The sequence below is a fragment of the Bombina bombina genome, chromosome 7, assembly GCF_027579735.1.
Source record: "Bombina bombina isolate aBomBom1 chromosome 7, aBomBom1.pri, whole genome shotgun sequence".
Lineage (NCBI taxonomy): Eukaryota > Metazoa > Chordata > Amphibia > Anura > Bombinatoridae > Bombina > Bombina bombina.
The window spans coordinates 381,140,677-381,162,964 of NC_069505.1; the positions used below are offsets into that span (position 1 = coordinate 381,140,677).

The 22,288-nt window shown below is 42.3% G+C and overlaps 1 protein-coding gene across 5 annotated transcripts in view; it reads left to right on the top strand.

Moving 5' to 3' along the window:
• The window catches only part of LOC128666479 (RAF proto-oncogene serine/threonine-protein kinase), a 530,187-nt gene that overhangs the window by 340,864 nt on the left and 167,035 nt on the right, over positions 1-22,288 (top strand). For all 5 annotated transcript variants that reach the window (XM_053721101.1, XM_053721099.1, XM_053721102.1 and 2 more), the window contains 2 exons: positions 5,107-5,134; positions 5,231-5,358. In XM_053721101.1, coding sequence (XP_053577076.1) covers positions 5,107-5,134; positions 5,231-5,358 — 156 coding nt within the window. The remainder of the gene's footprint in view (positions 1-5,106; positions 5,135-5,230; positions 5,359-22,288) is intronic.

Sequence of the window (22,288 nt, forward strand, 5' to 3'; positions counted from 1 at the left end):
CTGTATAACTACCGTCACGAGTGCGGCAGCTTACTGGTTTCGTGCTCTGGCTGATGCCCTCAGGCGAGAAACTCCCTTGGACGAGATCCAGGACAGGATAAAGGCTCTTAAGCTAGCTAATGCCTTTATCTCGGATGCCACCCTTCAAGTTATTAAGTTGGGGGCCAAAATTTCAAGCTTCTCTATCTTGGCTCGCAGGGCCTTATGGCTGAAACCTTGGTGTGCGGACGTTTCATCTAAGTCAAAGCTTCTAGCTGTCCCTTACACTGGGAAGACCCTGTTTGGTCCTGAGCTGAAAGAGATTATTTCTGACATTATGGGAGGTAAGGGTCACCTTCTCCCTCTGGACAAAAAGATTAGGCAGAAAGGAAGACAAAGTAATTTTCGTTCCTTTCGCAACTTCAAGGGATTCTCTTCCTCTTCTCCCTTAACTAAGCAGGAACAAGCTAAATCTAATTAGAGACCTGCCCAATCTTGGAATAAGGGTAAGCAATCCAAGAAGGCGGCCAATGACTCCAAGACAGCATGAAGGTTTTGCCCCCGATCCGGGACAAATGGATCTGGTAGGGGGCAGACTTTCTTTTTTCGCTCAAGCCTGGGTTCGGGGCGTTCAGGATCCCTGGGCTATAGAAAGTGTCTCGGATACAAGCTGGAGTTCAAAATTTGTCCTCCCAGGGGCAGGTTTCTAATTTCAAGGTTATCTGCAGACCAGACCAAAAGAGAGGCGTTCTTACATTGTGTAGAAGACCTCTTGGCTCTGGGAGTGATCGTTCCCGTTCCACCTCAAGATCAAGGTATGGGATTCTATTCCAATCTGTTTGTGGTTCCCAAGAAGGAAGGAACCTTCAGACCAATTCTAGACCTCAAGAGTCTAAACAAGTTTCTCAGAGTGCGATCCTTCAGGATGGAAACTATTCATTCCATCCTTCCCTTGATCCAGGAGGGTCAGTATATGACGACAGTAGATTTAAAGGACGCGTACGTGCATGTTCCCATTCACAGGGATCATCACAGGTTCTTAAGGTTTGCCTTTCTAGACGAGCATTTCCAGTTTGTGGCTCTTCCTTTCAGTCTTGCCACAGTTCCCAGAATCTTCACAAAGGTTCTGGGGTCTTTTCTTGCGGTGCTTCGTTCAAGAGGCATTGCGGTGGCACCGTATCTGGACGATATCCTAGTTCAGGCGCCGTCCTTTCAGCTAGCAAAATCACATACGTCTAGAAAAGAGTTCTTTAGTTCCTCATACAAGAGTGTCCTTTCTAGGGACCATCATAAACTCCGTCTATGAAGATTTTTCTGACAGAAGTCAGGAAATTAAAGATTATCGATACTTGTCGAGCTCTGCAATCTTATCCTTGTCCTTCTGTGGCCAAGTGCGTGGAGTTAATAGGTCTGATGGTAGCGGCAATGGACATTGTCCTGTTTGCTCGCTTTCATCTCAGAGCTCTGCAGTTGGACATGCTCAAACAATGGAACGGAGCATATTTGGACTTGTCCCCTCGACTTCTATTGGCACAGGAGACAAGGGAGTCTCTTCTTTGGTGGTTGTCTCTCTAGATCATCTCTCCCAGGGAACATGTTTTCGCAAACCATCCTGGGAGATTGTGACAACAGATGCTAGCCTTCAGGGGTGGGGAGCAATTTGGGGCTCCCTAAGGGCTAAGGGGATATGGTCTCAGACAGAATCTATTTTGCCCATAAACATTCTGGAACTGAGAGCGATCTACAATGCTCTCCTGACCTGGCCTCAACTAGCTTCGGTTCAGTTTATCAGGTTCCAGACTGACAACATAACGTCAGTGGCCTACATCAATCATCAGGGAGGAACAAGGAGTTCCTTGGCGATGACAGAGGTTTTCAAAATAATTCAGTGGGCGGAGGCCCATTCTTGTTGTCTGTCGATAATCCACATCCCAGGGGTGGACAACTGGGAGGCGGATTTTCTGAGCAGGCAGACCTTTCATCCGGGGGAATGGGAACTTCATCCTGACGTGTTCTCCAGTCTGATTCTCAAATGGGGTCAGCCGGAGTTGGATCTCATGACATCCAGGCAGAATGCCAAACTTCCCTGGTACAGGTCGAGATCCAGAGATCCTCAGGTGGAGCTGATAGATGCTCTGGCGGCCCTTTGGTCCTTCAATCTAACATATCCGTTTCCTCCGTTTGCTCTCCTTCCGCGAGTGATTGCCTGGATCAAACAGGAAAGGGCTTCAGTGATTCTCATAGCACCGGCCTGGCCTCGCAGGATCTGGTATGCAGACCTGGTGGAGATGTCGTCTCTACCTCCTTGGAGGCTTTTGCTTTGAAAGGACCTTCTGATTCAGGGACCCTTCCATCATCCAAATCTAGATTCTCTGAAGCTGACTGCTTGTAGATTGAACGGTTGATTCTCGCCAAGCGAGGTTTTTCTGACTCAGTCAAAGACACTTTGATTCAGGCTCGTAAGCCTGTCACTAGAAAGATTTATCACAAGATTTGGCGTAAATACCTTTTATTGGTGTGAATCCAAGGACTACTCCTGGAGTAGAGTTAGGATTCCTAGGATTTTATCTTTTCTCCAGGAAGGATTGGAGAAAGGATTATCTACAAGTTCTTTAAAGGGTCAAATTTCAGCATTATCTATCCTGTTACACAGGCGTCTAGCTGATGTCCCTGATGTTCAGTCTTTTTGTCAGGCCTTAACCAGATTTAGGCCTGTGTTTAGACCAGTTACTCCTCCATGGAGTCTTAATTTAATTCTCAAGTTTCTTCAAGGGGTTCCGTTTGAACCTATGCATTCCTTAGATATCAAGTTTTTATCTTGGAAGGTTTTATTTTTTTGGCGGTTTCTTCTGCTCGTAGAGTGTCTGAGCTTTCAGCATTACAATGTGAGCCCCCTTACCTTATTTTTCATGCGGATAAGGTTGTCTTACGTACAAAATTTGGATTTCTTCCCAAGGTTGTTTCTGATCGGAACAATAATCAGGAAACTGTTATACCTTCCTTGTGTCCTAATCCTCCTTCTAAGAAGGAGAGGCTCTTACACAATTTGGATGTAGTTCGTGCTTTAAAGTTTTATTTACAGGTGACTAAAGATTTTCGCCTGTTTTCCTCTTTGTGGTATTTTCAGGCAAACGTAGGGGACAGAAAGCTACGGCTGATTCTCTTTCTTTTTGGCTGAAGAGTATTATACGTTTGGCTTACGAAACTGCTGGACAGCAGCCTCCTGAGAGGATTACGGCTCATTCCACTAGGGCTGTTGCTTCCTCATGGGCATTCAAAAATGAAGCTTCTGTGGAACAGATTTGCAAGGCTGCAACTTGGTCTTCTCTTCACACTTTTACAAAATTTTACAAATTTGATACTTTTGCCTCGGCTAAGGCGGCTTTTGGGAGAAAGGTTCTTCATGCAGTGGTGCCTTCCATTTAGGTATCCTGTCTTGTCCCTCCCGTATCATCCGTGTACTCTAGCTTGGGTATTGGATCCCATAAGTAATGAAGATGATCCGTGGACTCATAGTGTCTTTAAGAAGAAAAGAAAATTTATGCTTACCTGATAAATTTATTTCTTCTTAGACACGATGAGTCCATGGCCCGCCCTGTCATTTTTAGACAGGATGTTTTTTATTGTAAACTTCAGTCACCTCTGCATCTTGGCTTTTCCTTTCTCTTCCTAACTTCGGTCGAATGACTGGAGTGGGAGGGAAGGGAGGAGCTATTTTAACAGCTCTGCTGTGGTGTTCTTTGCCTCTTCCTGCTGACCATAGAGTGAATATCCCATAACTAATGAAAATGATCTGTGGACTCATCTTGTCTAAGAAGAAATAAATGTGTCGGGTAAGTATACATTTTCCTTTTCTTCCTATCCTTGGTTATACATACTACCTGGAGGGAAGGGGAAGTAGGAGAGACATTTAAAAGCTCTGGTGTAGGGTATATTTGCCTCCTCCTGGTGGCCAGGTCATGTAATTCCCAAGAGTAAGTTTTGTGGACCTCACTACCAAGAATGAAATTCATTTATCAGGTAAGAATATTTCTTTCTTCTTGAAGATTTCTCAATGAGAATTGAATTTACAGCATCTTTTTGCCTCTGTTATCTTTCTCATAATTTCATGTTTATTTTCTAAAATAACATTGTAAATATAACTGACAAAATATCCTTTTAATTTTTTTTTCTTTTTGTTTGCTTTGTGCATGCAGTTCGACATTTGTAAAAAAAAAAAAAAAATTGTATTGAGTATGAGCTTTTTTTTTTTTTTTTTAAACCAAATCTGGTCATATATTAATTTACAATTTAAGGGATATTTTTTACTGTTGCCTAATGCATGCACTGTCAAGTTAAATAATTGTAAAAGTATATTGTCTAAATTTGTTACATAAAAAAATCCAATTTTCTGTATAACAAGCACATTATATTACTGAACAGTTTAGCATTGGTGTTCATGATCAACCACAGGGTTTGTTTCTCTTGTTTTTTTAAATAGGCTTACAGAAGTGCCTAGCAATTAAACTTAGCCAAGTACAAGATCAGATTATTTTCACAGCATTTACTTATACGATTTTTACTGATCTATATAAATTTCATATAAATAAATAAAAGGTTCTTGAAATTTTCATAGTCCTGTTTGTTGTTGGGGTTTTTATTTTGGGTTTTTTAACCCCTTCATGCTGGGAGCAAGCGTTTTAACATTGGAACGAAGTTCTGATGTAAACACTTGCTGGAAAACTAAATCACACGGTTGTCTATGCGATAGTCTATGCAATCACGTGATTTTAATGACTGGATCGGATCATGGGGTGCTGTTTTTGATGCTACGCATGCCCCAATCAGATTTTCCATTTACTCAGAGGCGGCTGCAGGACGCCATATATGGTAGGAAGTTCAAAGCCATCCTAACGGCGTTAAAGGCCAGAGCTGTTAGGATGGCATGGAGCTTCCTAACAGCGTGAAGCAGTTAAGTAATTACAAAAAAATTATTTAATTAACAGAAATGGTTTTGGTATTTTTAACCACTTTTGTTTTTTGTTTTTTTTAATACCTTTTTGATTTCATGGTATTAGAATATCTTAACCATAGTTATAATATTTGTAAAGTATTTGCATCACAAATTGTTCATTAATTGTGTTTCAGGATGCAGTAAGAAGTCACAGCGAAGCAGGTATTTGTTTATTTTGCTACATATTGGTTTATTTACTATTTGGTGTATTCAAATATTCTATTTGTAATTTTTTAATTTTTATTTTAATACACAAAGGTTCACCCACAGCATTGACAGGCAGTCCAAACAATTTAAGTCCCACTGGATGGTCTCAGTCTAAAACTCCCACACCGTCACAAAGAGAGAAAGCAACTACATCCAGTAATCAAGAGAAAAATAAAATTGTGAGTACTTTTTTTCAGTGTCTTATAGCTAGATAATTCTCACATGCACATGAAGCAAAGAAAACCTAAAAATTGGATTAAAGGGACATTTATACACTAGAGTTTTCTTTGCATAAATGTTTTGTAGATTATCCATTTATATAGACTATACAGGGTGTGTGTGTTTTTTTGTTTTTTTTTTATAAAAAGTATAGTTTTGCTTATTTTTAAATAACATTGCGCTGATTTTCAGACTCCTAACCAAGCCCAACATTTTAAAAGTATACTGATGTATGCTTTATTCCAGCTTGCTCCTGTTTGTGTAAAGAGTCTTTTCATATGAAGGGGGTGGGGGGAGTGTCTTCTCTTTATAGTATACAACCACCTTCAGTGGGTGTTCCAGCTAACCTTTTCAACAGAGCTAAACTGGGAGCTTCTAAGTAAGTTTTTAAACGGTTTTATATTGGATTTTTATATCTGTATCTCTGCATATTTTTCTTTATACTAGTTTCTATTACATGCAGTTATATGAAAATTGGTGTATACTTTCCCTTTCAGCAGCCAATCAGGATGCTAGTCCCAGGGTTTCTTTATACAACCCAGAACCATCCGTCCTCAGGCAGCCTTCGTAGAAGTTGTTCACTGAATTTTTTCCCTCCCATTTTGACAAAACATATTTCTCTTGTAAGATGTATCGAGTCCACAGATTCATCCATACTTGTGGGATATTCTCCTCCCCTACAGGAAGTGGCAGAGAGAACACCCACAGCAGAGCTGCCTATATAGCTCCCCCCTTAGCTCCACCCCCCAGTCATTCTCTTTTCCTGCTTAACTGCTAGGAAGGGCAAAGAGGAGTGTGGTGACAAAAATGTTAGGTTTTTATTTTCTCAAGCAAAAGTTTATTTTTAAATGGTACCGGTGTCTACTATTTACTCTCTGGCAGAAAAGGGATGAAGATTTCTGCAAGGAGGAGGATGATCTTAGCATTTTGTATCTAAGATCCACTGCTGTTCTCACAAGGGCTGAAGAGCACAGAAAAACTTCAGTTGGGGGGAACAGTTTGCAGGCTAAACTGCATTAAGGTATGTTCAGTCTATTTTTTTCTAGACAGACTGTTATTTCTAGAAAAGGCTGGCAATATCCCCATGAGGAAAGGGTAAGCTGTATTCAGACACTTGGATAGGAATTTCAGCTTGCATGAAGGGCTCATTAGTTACTAGTGACACTGTTAGGAAAAAACGTTTTCTCTTGTTAAGTGTATCCAGTCCACGGATCCATTACTTGTGGGATATTCTCCTTCCCAACAGGAAGTTGCAAGAGGATCACCCACAGCAGAGCTGCAATATAGCTCCTCCCCTCACTGCCATACCCAGTCATTCTCTTGAAACTCTCAACAAAGATGGACGTAGTAAGAGGAGAGTGGTGTATTATAGTTAGTTTTTTTACTTCAATCAAAAGTTTGTTATTTTTAAATGGTACCGGAGTGTACGGTTTCATCTCAGGCAGCATTAGAAGAAGAATCTGCCTGTGATTTCTATGATCTTAGCAGAAGTAACTAAGATCCACTGCCGTTCTCACATATTCTGAGGAGTGAGGTAACTTCAGAGGGGGAATGGCGTGCAGGTTTTCCTGCAATAAGGTATGTGCAGTTAATATATTTCTAGGGATGGAATTTGCTAGAAAAATGCTGCTGATACCGGATTAATGTAAGTTAAGCCTTAAATGCAGTGATAGCGACTGGTATCAGGCTTATTAACAGAGATACATACTCTTATAAAAGTGTAATATAAAACGTTTGCTGGCATGTTAATCGTTTTTATATATGTTTGGTGACAAAACTTATTGGGGCCTAGTTTTTTTACACATGGCTGGTTTGATTTTTGCCTAGAAACAGTTTCCTGAAGCTTTCTACTGTTGCAATATGAGTGGCAAGGGCCTATTTTAGTGCTTTTCTGTGCAGCTAAAAATACTGACAGACATTCAGCTTCCCTCTGCATGATACAGGAAATCTCTGAAGGGCTCAAAAGGCTTCAAAGTCGTGTTTGAGGAGGGTAACAATCACAGTAGTCTGTGGCAGTTGTTGTGACTGTGTTTAAAAAAACGTTTTTGTCATTTATTATTCTGTTTTTGTTATTAAGGGGTTAATCATCCATTTGCAAGTGGGTGCAATGCTCTGCTGACTTGTTACATACACTGTAAAAATTTTGTTAGTGTAACTGCCTTTTTTCACTGTTATTTCAAATTTTGTCAAAATTTGTTTCTCTTAAAGGCAAAGTAACGTTTTTTATATTGCTTGTTAACTTGCTTTAAAGTGTTTTCCAAGCTTGCTAGTCTCATTGCTAGTCTGTACAAATATGTCTGAAACAGAGGATACTTGTTCATTAAGTTTAAAAGCCATGGTGGAGCCCCATAGGAGAATGTGTACTAAATGTATTGATTTCACCTTAAACAGTAAAGATCAGTCTTTATCTATAAAAGAATTGTCACCAGAGGGGTCTGTCGAAGGGGAAGTTATGCCGACTAACTCTCCCCACGTGTCGGACCCTTCGCCTCCCGTTCAAGGGACGCACGCTAATATGGCGCCAAGTACATCAGGGACGCCCATAGCGATTACTTTGCAGGACATGGCTGCAATCATGAATAATACCCTGTCAGAGGTATTATCCAGATTGCCTGAATTGAGAGGCAAGCGCGATAGCTCTGGGGTTAGACGAGATACAGAGCGCGTAGATGCTGTAAGAGCCATGTCTGATACTGCGTCACAATATGCAGAACCTGAGGACGGAGAGCTTCAGTCTGTGGGTGACGTCTCTGAATCGGGGAGACCTGATTCAGATATTTCTAATTTTAAATTTAAGCTTGAGAACCTCCATGTATTGCTTGGGGAGGTATTACCTGCTCTGAATGACTGTGACACAATTGCAGTGCCAAAGAAATTGTGTAGGCTGGATAAATACTATGCAGTGCCGGTGAGTACTGATGTTTTTCCAATACCTAAAAGGCTTACAGAAATTATTAGTAAGGAGTGGGATAGGCCCGGTGTGCCCTTTTCCCCACCTCCTATATTTAGAAAAATGTTTCCAATAGATGCCACTACACGGGACTTATGGCAGACTGTCCCTAAGGTGGAGGGAGCAGTTTCTACTTTAGCAAAGCGTACCACTATCCCGGTTGAGGACAGTTGTGCTTTTTCAGATCCTATGGATAAAAAATTAGAGGGTTACCTTAAGAAAATGTTTATTCAACAAGGTTTTATTTTACAGCCCCTTGCATGCATTGCGCCTGTCACCGCTGCGGCGGCATTCTGGTTTGAGGCCCTGGAAGAGGCCATCCATACAGCTCCATTGACTGAAATTGTTGACAAGCTTAGAACTCTTAAGCTAGCTAACTCATTTGTTTCTGATGCCATTGTTCATTTGACTAAACTAACGGCTAAGAATTCCGGATTCGCCATCCAGGCGCGTAGGGCGCTATGGCTCAAATCCTGGTCAGCTGATGTGACTTCAAAGTCTAAATTACTCAACATTCCTTTCAAGGGGCAGACCTTATTCGGGCCTGGTTTGATAGAAATTATTGCTGACATTACTGGAGGTAAGGGTCATACCCTTCCTCAGGACAGGGCTAAATCAAAGGCCAAACAGTCTAATTTTCGTGCCTTTCGAAATTTCAAGGCAGGTGCAGCATCAACTTCCTCTGCTTCAAAACAAGAGGGAACTTTTGCTCAATCCAAGCAGGCCTGGAAACCTAACCAGTCCTGGAACAAGGGCAAGCAGGCGAGAAAGCCTGCTGCTGCCTCTAAGACAGCATGAAGGAGCGGCCCCCTATCTGACAACGGATCTAGTAGGGGGCAGACTCTCTCTCTTCACCCAGGCGTGGGCAAGAGATGTTCAGGATCCCTGGGCGTTGGAGATCATATCTCAGGGATATCTTCTGGATTTCAAAGCTTCTCCTCCACAAGGGAGATTTCACCTTTCAAGATTATCTGCAAACCAGATAAAGGAAGAGGCATTCCTAAGCTGCGTACAAGATCTCCTTGTAATGGGAGTGATCCATCCAGTTCCGCGGACGGAACAAGGACAGGGGTTTTATTCAAATCTGTTTGTGGTTCCCAAAAAAGAGGGAACCTTCAGACCAATTTTGGATTTAAAGATCCTAAACAAATTCCTCAGAGTTCCGTCATTCAAGATGGAAACTATTCGAACCATTTTACCCATGATCCAAGAGGGTCAGTACATGACCACAGTGGACTTAAAGAATGCCTACCTTCACATTCTGATTCACAAGAATCATCATCAGTTCCTGAGGTTTGCCTTTCTAGACAGGCATTACCAATTTGTAGCTCTTCCATTCGGGTTGGCTACAGCCCCAAGAATTTTTACAAAGGTTCTAGGCTCACTTCTGGCGGTCCTAAGACCGCGAGGCATAGCGGTGGCTCCTTACCTGGACGATATCCTGATACAGGCGTCGAGCTTTCAAATTGCCAAATCTCATACAAAGATAGTTCTGGCATTCCTGAGGTCGCATGGGTGGAAAGTGAACGAAGAAAAGAGTTCTCTATCTCCTCTCACGAGGGTTTCCTTCCTAGGGACTCTGATAGATTCTGTACAAAATGAAAATTTACCTGACTGAGTCCAGGTTATCAAAACTTCTAAATGCTTGCCGTGTTCTTCACTCCATTCCGCGCCCCACGGTGGCTCAGTGCATGGAAGTAATCGGCTTAATGGTAGCGGCGATGGACATAGTGCCATTCGCGCGCCTGCATCTCAGACCGCTGCAATTATGCATGCTCAGTCAGTGGAATGGGGATTACACAGATTTGTCCCCTCTACTAAATCTGGATCAGGAAACCAGAGATTCTGTTCTCTGGTGGTTATCTCGGGCCCATCTGTCCAAGGGTATGACCTTTCGCAGACTAGATTGGACAATTGTAACAACAGATGCCAGCCTTCTAGGTTGGGGTGCAGTCTGGAACTCCCTGAAGGCTCAGGGTTCATGGACTCAGGAGGAGAAACTCCTCCCAATAAATATTCTGGAGTTAAGAGCAATATTCAATGCTCTTCTGGCTTGGCCTCAGCTAGCAACACTGAGGTTCATCAGATTTCAGTCGGACAACATCACGACTGTGGCTTACATCAACCATCAAGGGGGAACCAGGAGTTCCCTTGCGATGTCAGAAGTCTCCAAGATAATTTGCTGGGCAGAGACTCACTCTTGCCACCTGTCAGTGATCCATATCCCAGGTGTAGAGAACTGGGAGGCGGATTTTCTAAGTCATCAGACTTTTCATCCGGGGGAATGGGAACTCCATCCGGAGGTGTTTGCTCAATTGGTTCTCCATTGGGGCAAACCAGAATTGGATCTCATGGCGTCTCGCCAGAACGCCAAGCTTCCTTGTTACGGATCCAGGTCCAGGGACCCAGAAGCGGCACTGATAGATGCTCTAGCAGCGCCTTGGTTCTTCAACCTGGCTTATGTTTTTCCACCGTTTCCTCTGCTCCCTCGTCTGATTGGCAAAATCAAACAGGAAAGAGCATCGGTGATATTGATAGCGCCTGCGTGGCCACGCAGGACCTGGTATGCAGACCTAGTGGACATGTCATCCTTTCCACTATGGACTCTGCCTCTGAGACAAGACCTTCTAATACAAGTTCCTTTCAATCATCCGAATCTAATTTCTCTGAGACTGACTGCATGGAGATTGAACACTTGATCCTATCAAAGCGTGGCTTCTCAGAGTCAGTAATTGATACCTTAATACAGGCACGAAAGCCTGTCACCAGGAAAATTTACCACAAGATATGGCGTAAATATCTTCATTGGTGTGAATCCAAGAATTACTCATGGAGTAGGGTTAGGATTCCTAGGATATTGTCCTTCCTCCAAGAGGGTTTGGACAAAGGATTATCAGCTAGTTCTTTAAAGGGACAGATTTCTGCTCTGTCTATTCTTTTACACAAGCGTCTGGCAGAAGTTCCAGACGTTCAGGCATTTTGTCAGGCTTTAGTTAGAATTAAGCCTGTGTTTAAACCTGTTGCTCCTCCATGGAGCTTAAACTTGGTTCTTAAAGTTCTTCAAGGGGTTCCGTTTGAACCCCTTCATTCTATTGATATCAAACTTCTTTCATGGAAAGTTCTTTTTTCTGATGGCTATTTCCTCGGCTCGAAGTGTCTTGGAGTTATCTGCCTTACATTGTGATTCTCCTTATCTGATCTTTCATTCAGATAAAGTTGTTCTGCGTACAAAACCTGGGTTTTTACCTAAGGTGGTTTCTAACAAGAATATCAATCAAGAGATTGTTGTTCCATCATTATGTCCTAATCCTTCAAAGAAGGAACGTCTTTTGCATAATCTAGACGTAGTCCGTGCCTTGAAGTTTTACTTACAGGCTACTAAAGATTTTCGCCAAACATCTAACCTGTTTGTTGTTTACTCTGGACAGAGGAGAGGTTCAAAGGCCTTGGCGACCTCTCTTTCTTTTTGACTTCGGAGTATAATCCGTTTAGCCTATGAGACTGCTGGACAGCAGCCTCCTGAAAGGATTACAGCTCATTCTACTAGAGCTGTGGCTTCTACCTGGGCCTTTAAAAATTAGGCCTCTGTTGAACAGATTTGCAAGGCTGCAACTTGGTCTTCCCTTCATACTTTTTCCAAATTTTACAAATTTGATACTTTTGCTTCTTCGGAGGCTGTTTTTGGGAGAAAGGTTCTACAGGCAGTGGTTCCTTCCGTTTAAGTTCCTGCCTTGTCCCTCCCATCATCCGTGTACTTTAGCTTTGGTATTGGTATCCCACAAGTAATGGATGATCCGTGGACTGGATACACTTAACAAGAGAAAACATAATTTATGCTTACCTGATAAATGTATTTCTCTTGTAGTGTATCCAGTCCACGGCCCGCCCTGTCCTTTTCAGGCAGGTCTAAATTTTAATTAAACGACAGTCACCACTGCACCCTATGGTTTCTCCTTTCTCGTCTTGTTTCGGTCGAATGACTGGATATGGCAGTGAGGGGAGGAGCTATATAGCAGCTCTGCTGTGGGTGATCCTCTTGCAACTTCCTGTTGGGAAGGAGAATATCCCACAAGTAATGGATGATCCGTGGACTGGATACACTACAAGAGAAATAAATTTATCAGGTAAGCATAAATTATGTTTTTGTTTATTCAGTGAATGATGCAATTAGAACGTTTTTTTGAAGGGACTAAAGGGGTCATTGTGGCTTGTTTTAGGGATTTTAACCCACATGGTTAATTTAGAGACACTCTAGTGTTTGTCTGTTAGAGAGTGAGGTGGGAGGGGCCTATTTTCGCGCCTCAGTTGTGCAGTTTCTTTTCCTCTGAGACTTCTAACTGCTTCTCCAGAGGTTCCTGCCGTGTTTGAGTTCTGTAAAAGAAGTTTTTTCCCCCACAAATTGTTCTGAAGGGCAGGTAGGAGCCACAGCAGAACTGTGGCAAAGTGATGAAAGTCTTTTTTACTGGTTTTGATGTTTTTTTCAATCTGGTTTTGCCATTAAGGGGTTAATTGTTTATTTGTATAGCTGTGCAAAGTTACTAAGGCTATATGATACTACTGTAAAAATTTTGTTATGTTTACTGCTTTTTTACACTGTTTTGCAGAATTTGTGCAGCTTTTTTTCTCTTAAAGGCACAGTACCGTTTTATTTATAAGTGTTATTTACTTTGATTACAGTGTTTTCCAAGCTTGCTTGTTACAATGTGTTTGGAAGCCATTGTGGAACCCCCTCTTAGAATGTGTCCCAATTGTACTGATATGTCTATAAACTATAAAGAACATATATTAGCACTTAAAAATAGAGTAATAGATGATTCTCAGTCAGAAGTAAATGAGGGCTCGCCATCTAGCTCTCCCCAAGTGTCACAACCAGTAACACCCGCACAAGTGACGCCAAGTACCTCTAGTGCGTCAAATTCATTTATTTTACAAGACATGGCCACAGTTATGAATACAACCCTCACAGAGGTTTTATCCTGACTGCCTGGTTTTCAAGGAAAGCGGGACAGCTCTGGGTTAAGGAAAAATGCTGAGCCGTCTGACGCTTTAGTAGCCGTATCTGATATGCCCTCACAATGCTCTAAAGTAGGGGTGAGGGATTTGTTATCTGAGGGAGAAATGTCTGATTCAGGAAAGACGCTTCCTCAGACAGATTCTGATATGACGGCCTTTAAATTTAAGCTTGGACACCTCCGCTTATTGCTCAGGGAGGTGTTAGCAACTCTAGATGATTGTGACCCTATAGTGGTCCCAGAGAAATTGTGTAAGATGGATAAATACTTAGAGGTTCCTGTTTACACTGATGTTTTTTCCAGTCCCTAAGAGGATTGTGAATATTATTGCTAAGGAGTGGGATAGACCAGGTATTCCGTTCATTTCCCCTCCTGTTTTTAAGAAAATGTTTCCCATATCTGACACCATGCGGGACTTGTGGCAGACAGTTCCTAAGGTGGAGGGAGCTATTTCTACTCTGTCTAAGCGTACAACTATACCTATTGAAGTCAGTTGTGCTTTCAAAGATCCTGTGGATAAAAAAATGAGAGGGTCTCCTGAAGAAAATTTTTGTTCATCAAGGTTTTCTTCTTCAACCTATTGCGTGCATTGTACCTGCAACTACTGCAGCTGCTTTCTGGTTTGAGGCTCTAGAAGAGGCTCTTCAGATGGAGACTCCATTAGAAGAAATTTTGGACAGAATTAAGGCCCTTAAATTGGCTAATTCTTTTATTACAGATTCCGCTTTTCAACTGGCTAAATTAGCGGCAAAGAATTCAGGTTTTGCCGTTTTAGCACGCAGGGCGTTATGGCTTAAATCCTGGTCTGCTGATGTGTCATCTAAAACTAAACTTTTGAACATCCCTTTCAAAGGAAAGACCCTATTCGGGCCTGAACTGAAAGAGATTATTTCAGACATCACTGGAGGGAAAGGTCATGCCCTCCCTCAGGATAGATCAAATAAGATGAGGACCAAACAAAATAATTTTCGTTCCTTTTGGAATTTCAAGAGTGGTCCTGCTTCAGCTTCCTCTGCTGCAAAGCAAGAGGGAAATTTTGCCCAATCCAAGTCAGTCTGGAGAACTAACCAGGCTTGGAACAAGGGTAAACAGGCCAAGAAGCCTGCAGCTGCCTCTAAGACAGCATGAAGGGGTAGCCCCTGATCCAGGACCGGATCTAGTAGGGGTCAGACTCTCTTCGCTCAGGCTTGGTCAAGAGATGTTCACAATCCCTGGGTTTTAGAAATTGTCCCAGGGATATTTTCTGGAATTCAAAGGCTCTCTTCCAAGGTGGACTTTTCACATTTCTCGATTGTCTGTAAACAGACAGAGAGGCGTTCTTACACTGTGTAGAAGACCTACATACCATGGGGGTGATCCGCCCAGTCCCAAAAGAGGAACAAGGGCTAGGTTTTTACTCAAACCTGTTTGTGGTTTCCAAAAAAGAGGGAACTTTCAGATCAATCTTGGATCTCAACATTCTAAACAAGTTCCTCAAAGTTCCATCATTCAAGATGGAGACTATTTGGTCAATTCTACCTCTGATCCAGGAGGGTCAATATATGACCACCGTGGACTTAAAGGATGCGTATCTACACATCTCTATTCACAGAATTTTCACAAGGGTGCTAGGGTCCCTTCTGGCGGTTCTACGACCACGGGGCATAGCAGTGGCACCTTATCTAGACGACATCTTATTTCAGGCGTCAACTTTCCAGCTATCCAAGTCTCACACGGACATTGTGAAAAGAGTTCTCTCTTCCCTCTTACAAGAGTTTCCTTCCTAGGGACTCTGATAGACTCGGTCAGAAAATCAAAGCTCTTAACCACTTGCCGAGCTATTCATTCCATTCCTCGGCCATCAGTGGCTCAGCATATGGAGGTAATCTGACTCATGGTAGCGGCAATGGACATAGTTCCTTTTGCCCGCCTACACCTCAGACCACTACATCTATGCATGCAACAGTGGAATGGGGATTATGCAGATTTGTCTCCTTAACTACATCTGGACCAGGAGACCAGATATTCTCTTCTCTGGTGGTTGTCTCAGGACCATCTGTCTCAGGGAATGTGTTTCCGCAGGCCAGAGTGGCTCATTGTAACGACAGATACCAGCCTGCTAGGCTGGGATGCAGTCTGGAACTCCCTGAAAGCACAGGGCTTATGGTCTCGGGCGGAATCTCTTCTCCCAATAAATATTCTAGAACTGAGAGCGATATTCAATGCGCTTCAGGTGTGGCCTCAGCTTGCTGCGGCCACATTCATCAGGTTTCAGTCGGACAACATCATGACTGTAGCTTATATCAATCAACAAGGAGGAACAAGGAGTTCTCTAGCGATGATGGAGGTAACCAAAATAATCCGATGGGCAGAGGATCACTCTTGCCATCTCTCAGCAATCCACATCCCAGGAGTAGAGAACTGGGAGGTGGATTTCCTAAGTCATTAGACTTTTCATCTGGGGGAGTGGGAACTCCATCCGGAGGTATTTGCCCAGCTGATTCAGCTATGGGGCACACCAGAATTGGATCTGATGGCGTCACGTCAGAATGCCAAACTTTCTCGTTACGGGTCCAGGTCCCGGGATCCCAAGGCGGTACTGATAGATGCTCTAGCAGTGCCTTGGTCCTTCAATCTGGCCTATGTATTTCCTCTCCTTCTACGTCTGGTTGCCAGAATAAAGCAGGAGAGCGCTTCGGTGATTCTGATAGCACCTGCGTGGCCATGCAGGACTTGGTATGCTGTCATGATCCGGTGTACATGCTCTCAGGAAACAGACCCTCGGGGCAGTGGTAGGGATTTGAAGACACCGACCCCTGACCCGGGGGGGGGTATCCTGGACGTGGATAGATGATATTCTGTGATTCATAATTGATAGAAGTTATTGAAGAATTAATGGAGAGTGCAATATTTGTATACAATATATTCTGACTTCACTGTAAGTTATAATTAATTAACAGGAGTAGCTGCAGGATTCAATGAGAGAAATATATAGCAATGTGGAATGTACAGGCTTCAGAGTAAACAGGTAGAAGTTTGACACTTGGATGCGAACTAAGGTTTGTTGCAGGTTCACAGTATATAATATTTTATAAGGTTGTATGTCAGAGTTAAGCACAGCAGCACAAGTGATAAACAAGTTGCAAGTCTTAGGCATTAATTACTGTTTTGTGCATATATGCAAACCAAGGTTTGTTGCAGGTTCACAGTTCATAATATTATGTAGAGCTGTATATCAGTATAATCAGAGTAGCACAAGTGATAGACAAGTTACAAGTCTCAGGCATTAATTACTGTTTAAGCATATATATGCAAACTAGGTTTGTTGCAGGTTATTTCAGCAATGACAACTAGAAGCAGAGAAATAGTTATAAAGTTCTGAGTAAGATGATGTTATTGTAATTAGAGAGTGATGATAAGCAAAAGCATACTTGATTTATTATAAAGTTCAGAGTTCGTTAAGTAGTTGTGTCCAGGAAACAGAATGGGATTATTTTTGATACTTGCGGTTTGATGATATTTAGCATAGGTAATAGAAAATGCTGTATCTTGGAATAGTTGGTAAATTCATGCAGGAAACAGTCACAGATCTCAGTTGTTCAGGATCACAACTTCAAAGTTAATGCAAAGCACATTAGACCTGAGAAGGCTTAAAAAGAGGCTGAGGTAATCAGGTGCATGAATGATTAATCAGGCAGGCAGGCAAGCAAGCTGAATGTAAATACTGCCCAAATGCAGCAGTCAGAGAAGGAAGTCTTAAAGGGATAGTGACATTAGGCTGAGATATGTTACAGATCCCCCTCCCCAAAGGCGACCTCCGGGCGCCCAACACAATCCAAAAGGAGAGAGAACAAAAATGATATGGAGAACCGGTAGTAGGTGTATGGAGGTAGTGAGTCCAATCGGAAATCAAGAAAGGAGGGTTGGAGATCTCTTGAAAAAGTTAAATGACAAAGTAAAGGCCATGTAATTCAGGTATCAAAAGATCTTGACAATGATTAGAGCAAAACTTGAAGTCAACTTTTTTGTAGTCATCGTGAGAATGCATGAACGTAACATACAATGAGCTTCCTACCACAGAATCATCCTGAGGGTAGATAGGCGGATGTTCTTCATGATAGATGACCATGTACATAGCCAATGAAAAGGCAGCCAGTCCTAGAGATATGAATAGGCTTTCCTCAGCTTCAGAAATAGAGATGCAGCATTCTAGATTGATAACCAGATTAACCACCTTTGGGTCAGAGATTGGAGTATCCTCAGAATTAACCTCATGGCCGATGATTAGATATACTCCAAAAGAAAAAGCTATAGCCACTTCTAACGCAATAGCAGGGCTTTCTTCAAAGTAGGAGATAGGAGTGTAGAGTGCAAGATTTGTCCAGTTCTTGCCATCTTCTAATTCAATATGAAATGTCTCCTTACTTGATTCAGAATCAAAAGTGTCCTCACTAAGAACAGGTATATGAATGCCCACACCAGGGCAAGGTTCAGTAATATCCTCAGTAGGATCAGGTGAAGGAATGCCCATGCCAGGGCAAGGTTCAGAAGTACCCACATCTGGGCAAGGTTCAGGAATATCCTCAATAGGATCAAGTGTAGGAATGCCTCACCAGGGCAAGGTTCAGGAATATCCTCAGTAGGATCGGGTGAAGGAATGCACATGCCAGGGCAAGGTTCAACTATAGAGAAAGAAAAAGAACCCACTTTAGAGCCAGGAACCATACTCTCTTCTGAGCAGAGGGCAAGGCTTTCTTCAGGGTTCATAAACGAAGAATTAACAAGACCCACTTTAGAGCCAAGAAAAATACTCTCTTCTGAGTAGAGGGCATGGCTATCTTGAGGATCAAGTATTATTACACCCATTTCTGGGTTAAACAAAGGAATAACCATACCAGGGTCAAAAACAAGAGAGTCCACCTTGATGTCAGGTTTAGTAGTATAATCATGGAAAACAGGAATGGGCACTGGGGAATCTTCTTGAAGAACTTTTGTACAAATTTCAGTGTCAAGAATGTTCACTTGCGAACTTGGTTCAAAGTTGTCCTCACAGGATTCAGTATCAGGAATTCCTGTACAGGAAACCGATGTAGTAGAAAATGTAGGTTGATGCAAAGTATCTCCCAAGGGAAACAATTTCTTAGATGCAGTAACAGAAGAATTTTGAGAAGGTGATGTGTACTGAAATATGCCACACTCAGGTAGATGCGGAGGAATTGTGACACAAGATTCTGACTGAGAAGTTATCTGGAGTTCAGCAGGCATGCTTATTTGAGTTTGAATATCAGGGCTAAATTCTCCAGGGATTAACTCTGGTAAACTGAAAGGTTGTATATCTGGAACAAAATTATCTTTTGTTTCTAGCACAGGATTTATAGACATTGAGGCAGCATGAGTGGGATGCAAGAAATCAATAGTTGGAAACCGTTTTTGTAGTTGTTGTAGAGTCTGAGAAGAGATACCATTAGATGCTTTAAGAACAGACTGAAGGTGAGTAGAGACAACATCCAGCTTAGTGTTGACAGTGTCATGAGGCAAGAGAGGGTCTGGCACAACAGAAACTGAAACAGGAGATTCAGGCTGAGTTTTCTCTTTGCACTTCTGATTTTCTGTAGGCAGAAAGACTTTCTTCTTCTTCTTTTTCTTGGAGAGCTTAGATAACTGATATTTCTTCCCAGTATGAGGCTTCTTAGGTTGCTGCCATTGAGGCTTGTAGTAAGGTTGAGAGCAGAAATCCTCTTCATCACTGGATGCATAATTCTGATGTAATAAATCAGCATAGTAGTTGAGGGGACCTTTTCTCCAAACAGCAGTCTGTTGCCCAGATGTTTTTTCTTCCGGCTCTGAATCTGTCCAATCTAACGAATCCATGGGAGTATCAGAAATAGGAAGATCAGTATTTCCATGAGAGGTTTCATGATGGGAGCTGTCTGTTTCATAAATATAACAACAAAGCATGTCATTATAAACAATAGATTGAGGTTTTGTCTGAGTTTGTGGCAAATTACACTTGCGCTCATACCAGTCTAATGCCAGTTCAGCTGGATCCGTGAAGTCATCCTCCCTGTTGACATATTCAGACTCAGAATCAGTATCACCAGGATAGGAATCACAAACAGGAGGATTAGATGGTAATCCTGAACTGTAGTCCTGTCTCTTTAAATCTTTAAAGGTCTGAATTTTTTCTGCTGAATCTATGAATGCATCCTCTTCAGTTACATAGTCAGACTCAGAATCTGTTTCACCAACATGGTAATCACGAACATGAGGAACAGATGACATTTTAGAAAAGTGGTTCTGTCTCTTTAAATCTTTAAAAATCTGAATTTTTTCCGCTGAAGCTATGGTTAAATCCTCTTCATTTTCATAGTCAGATTCAGGTTCAGTTTCACCAAAATGGTAACCACGAACATGAGTAGAGAATTGTCTAGAATGGGAGTACTGTGTCTTTAAATTTTTAAAAGTTTGAAAATCTTCTGTTTTTCCTTTAGGGATTGCTTGGGTCTGAGTTATGTTGTAATTTTTTATTTTCCTTTGAGGGTCGGTGCATCCACTACCACTGCGAATCCCTTTTTTAGGCATTAACTTTCTGTCATGATCCGGTGTACATGCGCTCAGGAAACAGACCCTCGGGGCAGTGGTAGGGATTTGAAGACACCGAACCCTGACCCGGGGGGGAGTATCCTGGACGTGGATAGATGATATTCTGTCATTCATAATTGATAGAAGTTATTGAAGAATTAATGGAGAGTGCAATATTTATATACAATATATTCTGGCTTCACTGTAAGTTATAATTAGTTAACAGGAGTAGCTGCAGGATTCAATGAGAGAAATATATAGCAATGTGGAATGTACAGGCTTCAGAGTAAACAGGTAGAAGTTTGACACTTAGATGCGAACTAAGGTTTGTTGCAGGTTCACAGTATATAATATTATATTAGGTTGTATGTCAGAGTTAAGCACAGCAGCACAAGTGATAAACAAGTTGCAAGTCTTAGGCATTAATTACTGTTTTGTGCATATATGTGCAAACCAAGGTTTGTTGCAGGTTCATAGTTCATAATATTATGTAGAGCTGTATATCAGTATAATCAGAGTAGCACAAGCCCCAAGGCAGAACATAGTGCGATCTGCGATCTTATCGCAGAAACTGGAGCCTGTCTGCAGAAAAAGAACAGCCAGGTCCGTTAAGCATAGAATTTTCTTCAACAGGATTTTTTTTTCTGGCCAGTGCAATGCTTTCAAAATGACAACCGGTACATTTTTTGTGCAGTATTTTGAAATTATTGGCTAATGGCTGCTCTGCTCCTGAAATTGATACATTTTAGAGGCAAGATTAATGTTACTTTAACCCGCCAGAACTCTGTGACTGTCTGCGACTGCGAGGTAACTGGTAAGTGTAGAAGCTTTTTTATTAGTGCAGCCATTTGAAACTCCTTTCCCTATTATCGTGTAGGTGCTTATTGAATTGTGTTTTTACTGAATGGGCACTGTTAAGAGGCTCACAGCCTGCAGTACCATATTGTGGCAACTGAAGCCAGCTTTAGGGCTGCCGGTAAGGAGGGATCTGTCGGGGGAAATGGATTCAGGGGGCCCCAGCATCCTCAGACCAGAGGGATCCCCTCCGGACTTGTGAACGCAGCGCAAAGACAGGACAGGCTCCTAAACTTCCCAACAAATACAGCAGATGAGGGAACTGAGCACTCTCTGTCCCTCCTACAGTGCCGGAGAGAGGAGGAGAGCAGGGAGTGTTAGAGGATTCGGAATAACATTTATTTACAGCATACTCTTTACTGAGAGGACAGTCTGGGGCAGGCACGCACGTAGTTAATAGAATAATATGTGTTAAGAGGCTCAGGCTGGGGATGAAAGGGAGGCACTTCTCAGTGTCACAACTCACATGTACTGCGTGCTTTCAAAACAGACTTCGGAACGGCAGTATTACAAAATGACATTCTTGAAAAACAGAATTTATTGCCGTTCCGAAGTCTGTTTTGAAAGCACGCAGTACATGTGAGTTGTGACACTGAGAAGTGCCTCCCTTTCATCCCCAGCCTGAGCCTCTTAACACATATTATTCTATTAACTACGTGCGTGCCTGCCCCAGACTGTCCTCTCAGTAAAGAGTATGCTGTAAATAAATGTTATTCCGAATCCTCTAACACTCCCTGCTCTCCTCCTCTCTCCGGCACTGTAGGAGGGACAGAGAGTGCTCAGTTCCCTCATCTGCTGTATTTGTTGGGAAGTTTAGGAGCCTGTCCTGTCTTTGCGCTGCGTTCACAAGTCCGGAGGGGATCCCTCTGGTCTGAGGATGCTGGGGCCCCCTGAATCCATTTCCCCAGACAGATCCCTCCTTACCGGCAGCCCTAAAGCTGGCTTCAGTTGCCACAATATGGTACTGCAGGCAAGGTGATAATGAGAAGAACATTTAACTGGTGATGTCTTTTTTTTTTTTTATGTGAAACAAAGTGGCAGATGGAAAAGGCCATATTCTGCATAACTAGGCTGTGAGCAATTCCAGTTAATCTCTGACACTTGAGTACAGATAATATTTTTATCATTTGTCTGAGGTTTTTTGCAAAGCAGCTCATACTTCTTTTTTTTATTTTTTTTATTTTGCACAGTAAATGTCTCCATTGGGGATATGCAGATTTAATATTTAATAACTAAGCAATTTGAGTTATGATGCTCTAGAGCAGGCAAACAAAATCTTCATCTTGTGATGCTGTAGCAGAGATCTCCTTCATCCCAGCCCCCACATACCCATCTGCAGGCTGCCCAGCCTCTACAACAAAGCCCTGCTGAATGAAACCTTGTACTGATCCAAGATAATCATTTCACTGCCAGTGGTTTCTTAGGTGGTTTCTATTTGCGCTCACTGATGGTGTATGTGAAGTGAAAGTATGTTTATATAATATATTGCATGGGGTATGCATAAAGGGACCA